The sequence below is a fragment of the Gouania willdenowi genome, chromosome 3 (assembly GCF_900634775.1).
Source record: "Gouania willdenowi chromosome 3, fGouWil2.1, whole genome shotgun sequence".
Lineage (NCBI taxonomy): Eukaryota > Metazoa > Chordata > Actinopteri > Blenniiformes > Gobiesocidae > Gouania > Gouania willdenowi.
The window spans coordinates 36,793,326-36,805,912 of NC_041046.1; the positions used below are offsets into that span (position 1 = coordinate 36,793,326).

Below are 12,587 nucleotides of genomic sequence, written 5' to 3' on the forward strand. Positions count from 1 at the left end.
CATATTTAGGACCTTGAATGAGTATAAACCAGAAGTAGCATAAACTATAACTATAACTTTACATGTATCATGTGTCGACAAATATCATAGACACTTGTATAAAAATGAAAACTAATTTTGCCACCTTTGAATAAAAAAGTGAGTAGAATCAACATTATTCCAAGACCTTCTAATGTCTCATCAACATTTGAAGAGAAAAGTGTTAGTTTTCCAAATGAAGACAAACATTCGCTTAAAATGAAAATCATTCCAGATAAATGTGCAGATGTTGCCCTTGGAAACATAACTCTACAAGCCCAGTTGATAAGAATTTGCTGGCCTAAGAGAGTTAAGTTTCAGAAAGGCTTTTTCCTCCAGTCACGTACCCTCTCAGCATGGGAGGCGACCAATGATGTTGGAGACACGTAGACCCGCTGCTATAAAGTAGGGCCCCTGCACTGACAGCTCTTCATTGATCATCACTCTGAGAAGTGGATCCTGGGCTGCTGTCTTGTGACTCTTTTTTTTAACTGAGACACATTCACTATTACATTGGACAATGCTGCGAGTCAGGTGTCTGAGAGGAGGTAGCAGAGGGGCCGAGGCCGCCCATCTGATCGGAGCCATGGTTGGTAATTGTGGTGGTTTCATATTTTACATTTTCTTTACATTTTCCCATCAATTACATCTATTTTACTTTGGGTTTTAAAGCACACGTCAATAAAGAAAGTGCACTTCTCTTCATTGGGTTGCATTTCAGCTGCTTATTAATGGATTTTTTTTTTGATCATGGAGTTTTTCTGAAAAGTTTCAAATACAAGAAAAAAGCAAAGGAGAGAGAGAGAGTTCAAAGCATAGATTACGTAAAGTAAGATTGATGAGTTTTTTTTGGTGCTGGAGATAGTGTGCTCCTCTTTATTTCTTTTGCGGTCCCGGGGCCTGAGTGACGGTGAGCAGCTGTTTGGCACAGGTGCGCTCCCACAAACCCGTTGACACTGGATCTTGTTCCCGAGCCTGCAGGGGCCACACAGTGGGAGCGAGCCGCCCTATCTGTGCAGATAACACTCCTTAATAACACGTGTACTTTGGCACCAGCATATCTATTTGGAACTAACTTGTGTCACCATATTTGCAGGAAATCTTACTGATCGTACTGATTGTAAATCGAGTGTTTGCTTGTTGATCTATTATTATTTTTATTTTTTTTTACAATGTTTTGGTGTCATTACATAGCTATAGAAGTGACCCCTTCATAGGGACATTCCTTCTTTTTACTTTTAATTCTTACTTTAAAAAAAAAAAAAAAAACAAATTACTGTATTTTCTGCTCCTTACTCACGATGTAAAAAGAAACAAAATTTTGGTAGTTTGACCTTTTTTTTTGTTCAGCAGTCCCTTAGTTTTATGGTTAACATTTGAAATTTTAAAAAAATGTCAAACTAAAATCTGCTCTGGGTTGAATTGAGCATTTGCATTTTTTTCTTAAAACATTTTACTTACAAATTGAAATTGTATCTATAATGAGTGCTAAATTATCCAGGTGTTCATAAAGGGTAACATATATATATATATCTATATAAAACCAGTTTTTTAGAAGTTCCTAAAACTGTTAAAACTCAAAGCTACTTTGGGATTTATTGAGCATTTGCACTTTTTTTTTTATCTTGACATATTTTATTTACAAATTGTATTTATTACTAGTGCTAAATTCTCCAGGTGTTCAAAGGTAACAGATTTAACTTGTTTACATGTACCAGTGTTCTACAAGTTGCTTAAAAAATATGGAATATGGAATATGCTGGTTTAAAAACCCTGTTTTATTATTGAGGGGACATTCGTTTTACTTTTTACTTTTTTACATAAGTACATTTAGTAGCATCAAAGTTGGTGATTTAAATTGTGCAAAAAAATGCTCTGCAAAGACTCATATTGAGTTTTTTTTCACCCTTAGTTTAGGGGGCCTATGGGCCGCTGTATGCAGAGGGCTTTCCGAAGCGCCTCTAGTGCAGTCGCTGCACAGCCGCGTCTTGCCGTTGTTGAGGAACTTGTTACTGAGTCTGTGCAGCAGGAGAGCCCTGTCTGCAGCTACAATGAATGGGACCCACTGGAGGAGGTGATCGTGGGTCGAGTCGAAAATGCTTATGTACCTCCCTTCTCTGTGGAAGTGAAAGTGAGTAGACATTTGGTTTGAAAATAGATTGGAGATATCAGGAATCAGGATAACTTTCTTTACTTTCTGATGGCAGGCAAACACATATGAGAAGTACTGGTCCTTCTACCAGAAGCATGGGGGTCAGCCTTTTCCTACGGACCACTTGAAAAAAGCTGTTGGTGAGATTGAAGAAATGTGCAATATCCTGCGCCTTGAGGGCGTCAATGTGAGGAGGCCAGAGGTCCTCGATTGGTCCATGGAGTACAAGACTCCAGACTTCACTTCATCAGGTAAGAAGAAGAAGAAGAAGGACACTTTCAGTTCATGCATTTTTCCTAATGGCCTTCCATTGTGTTGTCCACACCTATAACAGGATGTATTGTGCCATGCCCAGAGACATCCTCTTGGTTGTGGGCAATGAGATTATCGAGGCTCCCATGGCCTGGAGAGCTCGCTTCTTTGAGTATCGAGCCTACAGACCTCTGATCAAGGAGTACTTTAATAAAGGTGCTAAATGGACCACTGCTCCAAAACCCACCATGGCTGATGAGCTGTATGATCAAGTGAGACCCATATGCCTACTACTACTACTACTACTACTACATGTATACTCTCTGTCCCATGCATCTGACTGAAGACTGGTTCCCCGTTCATTGTGTCTTTTCTAGGACTACCCCATGCGCACAGTGGAGGACAGACACAAACTGGCGGCTGAGGGGAAGTTTGTAACCACAGAGTATGAGCCGTGCTTTGATGCTGCAGATTTCATACGTGCTGGGAGGGACATCTTTGTTCAGAGGAGTCAGGTTCGTAGACCTTCACATAGACCATACACGTCAAACTCAAGGCCCGAGGGCCAAATCCGGCCCATTGCAGCATCCAATTTACATCAAAATTGGTTACAAATTTAAAAAAATATAAAGTAAATATCCTGCAGGGACTGATATCTGTCACTTATTACTTTAATATTATCAGTATCTTAAATATCTTATCAATTATTTATACGTGAAACTGCAAACTAGAGCAATTACTAATTTTCCTGCCCAAAAATCTGAGACCCACTTCCGATAAACTACTCTGTATTTGGCCCCTGAACTAACATGAGTTTGACACCCCTGACATAGACAAAACATGATTACACACCATTTCAGATGTTTTCAATATCGCTGTAATTTTACTTTACAACAGGATGAAAACAACACATTTTATGTATATTCTAATCTAAAGGTTAGATGATGTATCGTGGTTTGGTGATAGAACAATATCCACATGATCTACTACATGCCACATTGTTATGGTTTTCTTTTATTTTCTATATTTCTGTTGAGTGGAAAAGGTCATAGGCAGAGCAAATATGTCCAGAGTTAAAGTCAAATTGAAATATAGTTATTTTTCCAAACTAAAATTCTATTATTCCAAAAAGTATTGCAGCCAAGCCCATTATCAACCATCATATCGTCACACCACTAATATGTTCATATATTTTCTTCAGGGCTAAATTTAAAGATGCATCTTTACTTATAATTACACAAAGTTTATATCTTCTATTACTTTTTTCTGATATTGTTTTTTTTTTTTTTCATGCATTACTAAAGATAATTCTCTATGCACCATTGTTGACCCAAAGTATAGCTTCAGAGTTCCTGCTACAGGAAACGCTCCCGTCATTGGCCCATTGTGTATGTTAGTGATGAAATGGGGTCAGTGTTAATTGAACATTTGTTATATTTTGTCATATTTTGTCGTTGCTTTACCCATCATTCATCAAAGTAAGCCAATGTTTTAAATATTTTAGTATCATCTCCCTCTTTTGCCCATCATGTTGGTCAAATGATGTCATAGTGTGTTATTCTAAAATACTCTGTTACCTTAGCTTCCCTGATTATAAAAACACATACCATTAATAAAGGCATCACTCCTTTATTAATGGTGTGTGGACTATTAATGTGGACCAGTTATCCACACATTCTACATCACATGTATGCAATGGCACCACAGGAGGCACTTGAGAGAAAGAAAGTGGAAACTTAACAAATGAAAGCATTAAAAATATGGGGTTTTATAATGTTTATTTTTTGTTAAAAATGATAATCACACTAATTATTACCAGCAACTCACAAAACGACAACAAAAACACACTAAATGAGAGAAAAATATACTGAATAATAAGAACAGACGAAGATGAACAACACAATACACAAACTGACACCCAACACACACATACACACACGAAGAGAGAAAAATACGTACTATTACCAGCAACACCAGACACACTAAATGAGAGAATAATCCACAAGATCACTACAAAATACACAAAAATAAAAGAGAAACACACAAAACAATGTTAGAAATAATCTTGATTGGAACATGAACGACTAGTATTCCAAAAAAAGAATTTGTCACCAAATTAAGGACATGTACGTGTAGATATTTGTCAGTTATTGCTTAAAGATTGCCAGTCACTTACACACTTTATATATTATTTAAAATGCTCGTTTATGTGGATCTTGTTGGGTTCTTTCTTTCTTACTTTGGAATCTATACTTTGTTAAGCGCTTTGAGATGACTTTGTTATAATGTGCACTATATAAATAAAGTTGAATTGAAATAAACGTCCCACTTGAGATGAAACTGCTCCATATTTGGCCCCTGAACTAAAATGAGTTTGACACCCCTGTTCTACGTCACTTTAAATTATGCATGTATTGTATAGGCCTATTGATCCTAAAGAAGAAACCTTATCTGATTGTAGAAGTTTCAACCGTGGCCAAGCACGCATTAGCCATTCAAAGCTCCTTATGTATGTTTCTCTCATTGTTTGGTCAGGTTACAAATTATATGGGAATTGAGTGGATGCGTCGTCATCTGGCTCCAGACTACAAGATCCACATCCTCTCCTTCAAAGACCCAAACCCCATGCACATCGATGCAACATTCAACATCATTGGACCGGGTCTGGTGCTGTCAAACCCCGATCGTCCCTGTCGTCAGGTACTGCATAATGTGTCATATCATCGTTTCTTCAGTCATACAAACCCAACAAAGCCTGAGTCTGTTTCTGCTTCTATTTCAGATCGAGATGTTCAAGAAGGCTGGTTGGACTGTCGTGAAACCTCCACTTCCTTTGATGCCTGATAGTAAGTACTCGTCAGAGGTGAAAGTAACAGATTACAAGTATTATTCATGTTACTGTAATTGAGTTGCTTTCATGGGTACTATATTTAAATCAGTCATTTTACTTGTACTTAAATATGTTTTAAAATAAGTAAAGTAATTAGTTACATTTCTACCCCCAACTGTTACTGAGTAAATTTATATATTGGTTTTTAAAATGATCAGCAGACATTGTGAAACTACAAAAAATGAAATGACCAGAAAACAATCAAATGCATCACATCATAGCCGACCAATCAGATTAAACGTAATGCACCGCATTAAAACAGCATTGAATGCTGGATATTTTTTTCAGTTTTAGAGTTCATAAATGTAGCTATACTTAACGTATTTTATGTAGTCTGTTCTTTTCTTCTTCTTCTTCTTCTTCTTCTTCTTCTTCTTCTTCTTCTTCTTCTTTCTTCTTCTTCTTTCTTCTTCGTCTTCTCTTCTTCTTCTTCTTCTTCTTTCTTCTTCTTCTTCTTCTTCTTCTTCTTCTTCCTTCTTCTTCTCTTCTTTCTTCTTCTTCTTCTTCTTCTTCTTCATCACAGACCACCCGCTGTGGATGTCATCCAAATGGCTGTCAATGAATGGTGCTGATGTTGATAGAAGCGCGTCATGGTGGACGTTCATGAAAGCACCATTCATAAGATGTTTGAAAACCTTGGTGAGTATTTGTTTTATAACAAGGACAAAACACTGCACAAATAGGAGGAAAAGTGTTAGTTAGAGCTGGGCGATACATTGAGATTCAAGATATATTGAGTTTTCTATTTTGGGTATATGAAACATTACAATATCACCTACGTATATAGATTTATAAATGTATATATTTTATGGCTTATTTTATATTAAAATACTGCTTTTAGGAGTCACTGCTTTCCCTACTTCTCAGAACAACATAAAAAGCTCAGTTAGATGGATTTCTGACTGCGTCCTCCTAAGAACTTTCCCCAAAAACAAGCCATACTACACAATTTACTCACACGTGCTGTCCCTTCAAGGAGAAAAAGACTAAAGTGGCACAAATTGTGCAGCTGTTTGTTAGTAAATGTGCCTGTGTGACATTTGGATCATCACATTTAATCCAAAATTGTCTTTCTGGTAAGATTTTATTTGAACTAAAATTATCGAGATATATGAGTTTTGGTCCATATCTCCCAGCCCTAGATAGAGTTAGATTAAACAGAATATTCAAAGGTAATGTGTTTATCTATGTATCTATAGATAGATAGATGGATAGATATAAATATATAGATATAAAGAGATTTAGATAAGCTTAGAGATATTGATAAGATATAGATATACATTTAGAAATTGTTTCAAATTGTTTTCATACATGTACGTTATTGTTGATTTTACACCAGGTTTTTTCTGGAGAAAAAAGGCCAGCTCTGTTTAATGACTTTTTTTTTATATATATATATATATGCAGGTATCAAGACCATAAAGGTGAACATTCGCCATGCCAACTCTTTGGGTGGTGGCTTCCACTGCTGGACTACAGATGTCCGCCGCCGTGGAACCCTGCAGTCCTATTTCCACTAGCCATGCCAGAAATAGGCAGTTTTTATTGAGTGTTGGAAATAAAAGCTAAAAGCCTCAGTCCTGATTTAGATTTTACTTTTTTTTCATTTTTAGATAAAGCAGGCTTAACAAAAAATTTAAAAAAAAAAAAATAAAAAATACATTTTTCAAAATTAATTTCAACATTTTGGATTTTTACTGGTACAACACGGTGTCAATCTAAACATTTTGTTCTTCAAGGTAACAAAGGTAACAAATTTCCGGATTGTGTCTTTATGCCCTTTAATGAACATTTATCATTTGTGTTGATATGACATTGCTGTACGTCACAGTGCCTTTTGCAAACAGCTTTGTTCAGATATAGTGTACTAAATAGCAACCAAATTACCAGTACCCTTTCTGAATTAATAATCTCAATAATAACTGCATTTCTGGCCTGACTTACACACGCTGATGGCTCACACACCTAAAGCCACAGCTTTGAGGACAAGGTAATATTTGGTATTGGGAATGTCATCGAACTATAGGGCACAGGAGGATAGAAAGTACCTCCTCATCAATCCTCAGAAACCACTGTTTTCTGTTTTTCCAAAATCCTTTTTTTTTATTTGAAGAAATGTGTAAAATGTTTATGTAGTTCATTAAAAAAAAAAAAAACTTTAATGTCTTATCACTGGTTTATTATTGTGTAGGGATATAAATTGGTTGAGCAAAAAAAAAAAGAATTTATGTTTATATTTTTCATTGTCTTTATTGGATTTACCGACAATTTGTGCATTTTATATTAGACTAAAATAAAATAATGCGGTCCATATCAGATATTGTGTACCTTTTTCCTCTTGTGTTGACTTGTGTTGCAAACCTGGGCCAGTTATATGCTACTCGTCATTCTCACCTGCTTTGCAGCTTTGGTGTGTAGAATATGTTTTTAATAATGAAGTGTTTTTCATCTGTGGAGACTAGTGCTGTATGATTTCTTGGCTGCACACATGTGTGTCTGCCTTGAGATTCATTTTACAACAATTATGAATTCAAGAGATGCTGCAGCTTGACAGACAAATGAGAGTGATGTTTTATTGTATGCAGTCTTATTAAATAAAGGTTCAAAACGCATTGGTGTGAATGTGTGTGAGTTTGTACAGAGAGTTTTGAAATGGAGTTGTAATATAAAATTCACTCATACATACATTCATCAACTTAAGGATTTATTTACGTGTTTATGTTTTTAAAGAGAGATTATGTGCTTTTGTTTTGTTTTTTTTAAACCAAAACCCTGATAGAATAAATGCATTCATCTATTTTAGAACTGCAATGTAAGTTGTTTTCTGAATATTTCCAGTACTGAAATATATGCAACTTTATTTATTCATTAATGCCAACGATGTATACATTAATTACAAACAAATATATAATATATTATTTATCTATCTATTTCTGTGTTCATCATCATTCATCCATTCATTTAAGAATATAATCAATTTATAAATAAATAATATATCTATACCAAACTAGAATATACAGCTTTTGGAAACAATATATGTAATCCATACCCAGTCAAATTAGTCAACTACAGACTACAAATATACCAGTGGTTCTCAAACTGTGGGGCGCGTGAATGCATTGCCCCTTTTTTTTTTTTTTTTTTTTTTTTTTTAATGAAATAGAACATTTATTTTTTTTATTTTTTAAGTACTTTTTACTGCACTACAATATGTGATTGCACATTTTATGTTAAACATTCGCACATTTTTTAAAAAAAGGCGAATAACTGAAAAAAAAGTGACAGCAAAAAAAAAAAAAAAAAAAAGAATTTCAAAATAAAATCATGATATTTACAGGATACATTAAAAACCTATATTTAGTTAGATCACCTGAAATGTTCTCTAGTAAAATAGATGAGAGGACCAACATGTGAACGTTTTATATGCAGTTTATAGGGTTTATTCTTATGACAACTTTACAGAAATGGATGCAATCATCCCAAAAAAGCCATTGTCCTGAGGAATTTTCATAATTACCCCATACTATGACAGATAGAATTTTAAGTTTTAATTTTTTTTTTTTTTCTTCTTCTTCTTCTTCTTCTTTTTCCTGATTGTGCCTTATTCAACGTGTATTTTATATTTCTGAATACAACATTCCTTCATTTTAAAATGCTGCTGTGCTGCCCTCTAGTGGACACTCAATCTCATGTCCCTCTTCACACCGCAGACTGAAACTTGCATAAAACATGATCCCAATCAACAATAAAGATAACATAATCGTCCAATGTAAATATGTTTAGTCTATAGAAGGAAGTTGGTGAAGATAAAGGCCTTATTTACAAAGCATGCATGCAGTACACAAAATAAATCACATAATAAGCATATAAATATGAGAAAATATTTCAATATTTCATCAAATGTTTTTTTTTGTTTTTGTTTTTTTAATGGAATATCAAGGGGAACTTTATTATTCATAGCATCTAGTGATTCTCTTCAAAATGTCTCTTATTTAAGTCCATAGATAGTAACTACAACACAAATGTATGCATAGAAAATTATAACTTGTGAGTACAAATTTGCGCTAAAGCAGGGCTGTGCAACTCATTTTGGTTCAGGGGCCAAATATGGACCAGTTTGATCACAAGCGAGCCACAGATTATGGGAGGAATGAACAAGTAGTTTGAACATTAATGTGGATTAATTTACACTTCCATGTATAAATGATATGTAAAGCATGTTAGGGCACGAATAATATCCACGCAATGAGTGACAGATATCAGTCCTTCGAGGATCTTCACTTGAATTTAAAAATCACTTGATTTTTGTGACCATTTTTTTTAATCCAATTTGGGTTAATTTTGTGAAATAAATGTAATATATACATATATATATTGTAGAGTTCATTAGATTTGTGTATTTGGATGGACTGAGATATCTACTGAAATATTTGGAAATGTACACAATTATTCATGTTTTCTAAGCCATTTTTACTCTCTTGCGAGCTGAATTGAATGCTCTAATGGGCCAGATTTGGCCCCCGGGCCTTGAGTTTGACACATGAGTGTTAAAGTGTTACCACTAGCGTTGCCAGGTTGGGCACTATGCATGGAGACACCCTGGACACAGCGACAGTCCATCACAGGGCAACATACAGAGACAGATAATCGCTCACACTTACCTACCTAAGTCATGTGTTTGGATGTAGGACCATGGGAGAAAGCTAGAGCACCTGGAGAACATGCAAACTCCACACAGAAAGGACCCAAGTGTTCACCCCAGGGCTTGAACCTTGAACCTTCTTGCTGTGAGGCAGATGTGCTAACCACTACAGCACCATGTGCTCCCATTTCTTTAACAAATAAGTGCAAACCTTAAATCAGCCCCTGAATGCATCATTGTTTGCTGAAAAATCTACATCAAACTGACATCTGATCAAGAGTCATCTACTACCTTCTTTCTTTCTTTCTTTCTTTCTTTCTTTCTTTCTTTCTTTCTTTCTTTCTTTCTTTTGTTCATCACGTTGTTTCTCTTGGTGAGGTCTCCCAAAAAACTACTTCCTGGCATTAGAAAGCTCTGATGAAATAAAGCCATTAAAGCAAATAGCTCCATTACCACTAAGTCAATAATCAAGAAAAAGTGTTCTCCCAACAATAGACTCATGGACTTTAGAAATAAACCACAATCCAGTGAAAGGCAATGGCCTGATCAATGAATCAATGTATTCATCTTTATATAAGTAGACCAATATAGAGACCAAGACTTGCTCGAGGCCAGAATGCACTGAGACAACATCAAGACTTTTTGTGAGACAATTAAGACCTGGATCATAAAAATCATAATGAAGTCTGGCCTTATTCCTTTAGAAATATTATTACGTCGATATTTACATAAATAATCTAAAATAATATGTAGGGTATTCAACAGAAAATCATCTTTTTTAATTTATGGATTCCATTATCAGGGAAAACAAGTGTTGTTCAGTAAATTTCGTTCCAGGATAAGGACTCAATGTTTGGCCACACAACTATTTTTGACATAAAGATGTGGATGAATAGGATTCATTCAATGATACTGGCCTTAAGCAGAAAGAGTTCAACCATATCCACAAGGAGACTTCCTCTGTCGTTCAATTCATGCTTTAAACAAGGTGTCGTTTCACTCGTCTTTTATAATCTGGGTAAGGATTCCTGCTCAAAAACCACATGTTTCATAATTCATATACAGCATGTACAAAGTGTACAGTCGCCTCGTGACACAGAGGAATGGATTTTGTGTAAAACTCAAGTACAAAATACATTAAACTTATTATTTCAATGAATCCAATCAGCAGGTATATTAATAAGTCTGGTCCTGGAAGTCTGATGTCCTCCATGTTTCAAATCTTTATTTCACAATGCAGTTCTAGGAAAGGCCTCATAATAACAATAATAATCATAATAATCATATTTTTTGTGCACTCAGTCAGAGCACAGAGATGTCTAAAGCGAGCAGGAGCGTACAGTCATATTTCTTTACTAATCTTTTACTATAAGGTCTCTATTTTACTGAAAACTTGATTATTCTCTTTGACGTTTTATTTTTAAGTAGCCAACAAAAAGCGGACACGTCAACATTCAGTTTTCAGACCAGAACCTTAAAATGGTAAACCATTACAAATACAAAAAAAAATGGTTACATTTTTTTATTATCGTTGTTTTTTTTGTTATTGTATTTTTGTGGCAATAATAAATAACAATATAATAATTTATTTATTAATTTGAAGCAAATAATCAAAGTTTAATTGTGAGTTTATGCAACTCCTGGCACTAAAAGTAGCTGCAAATATTCAAACAGGATTTTTTTGGTCCCATCGTCAGCCTCATACTGAGAAATACCACTTTTTTGCGCTCTCTAGTGGACATATTAAATCATGTTTAGTAGAAATTTGGGAATTTGTGCTATCAATATAATTGAAGAAATGCAAGATTAAAAAAAAAAAAAAAAAACAAAAAAAAAAGTACGGCTACACACAATCAAATTTTATATAACTTTAAGTTTTTCAGTAAAATCCTTAAATTAAAGTAGAAATGTAGGCCAAAGGGAAGACCCCGATCACCCTGCTCCGGAGGCGGGCACCCGCTAAACACTCGGTGCACCAGCCGAACCTGTGCACCCACACTTGGAAAAAAAAACAACACTTTGGTGTTTTACCAAGTATGTCGTGAATGCATTTTTGTAACTTTTTTTTTGGGTAATAGAAGCATAATTTGATCTACGATGTCCATAAAAAAGTTTTATATTAAATAATTGTGATTTGTTATGACACCAAATAAAGTTGAAGCTTCACAATAATGTGACTGTGAATGGTGCTGCATATAAACCCTTTTGGGGATGAGAATACTGATTATGTGTTGTTTCAGACCCATCTTCATAATACCCTTTGGATAGTAGATACTCATTGCTACATCTTTATGTTACTTGAGTAAAAAATACAAAAATTTTCTTCAAAAAAACACACACTCAAGTAGCCTATTGTACAAGTATTAATAAAATGTATTAGGGTGACCCGATGATACGATATCAGCACGGATCATACAGTACATACTTTGATTACTTATTCTGGAGTGTGAAATGTTCGAAATGGCTTGATCAAGATGATGATGACAATGTAGATGTTGTTACCACTTTTTTATTGATTTGTTTGTGGTTGTTGTACAAATTAACACCAAAAAAAAACAAACTTGCAAAGATAAATATAGTTAGCAGATGTCGTTAGTGCCTTGGTGGAGTTAAATAATGCTTCACTTGAAATG

General features: G+C 34.9%; 1 protein-coding gene across 1 annotated transcript; it reads left to right on the plus strand.

Moving 5' to 3' along the window:
- The first annotated feature begins 425 nt into the window (after window positions 1-425).
- gatm (glycine amidinotransferase (L-arginine:glycine amidinotransferase)) lies at window positions 426-7,174 on the plus strand. The gene is given in 10 exon segments (XM_028441391.1): window positions 426-607; window positions 1,931-2,149; window positions 2,226-2,421; window positions 2,504-2,694; window positions 2,800-2,937; window positions 4,958-5,122; window positions 5,205-5,268; window positions 5,836-5,889; window positions 5,892-5,951; window positions 6,720-7,174. Coding segments are annotated over 10 exon segments (1,269 nt in total). The 5' UTR covers window positions 426-538; the 3' UTR covers window positions 6,833-7,174.
- The last annotated feature ends 5,413 nt before the right edge of the window (window positions 7,175-12,587 follow it).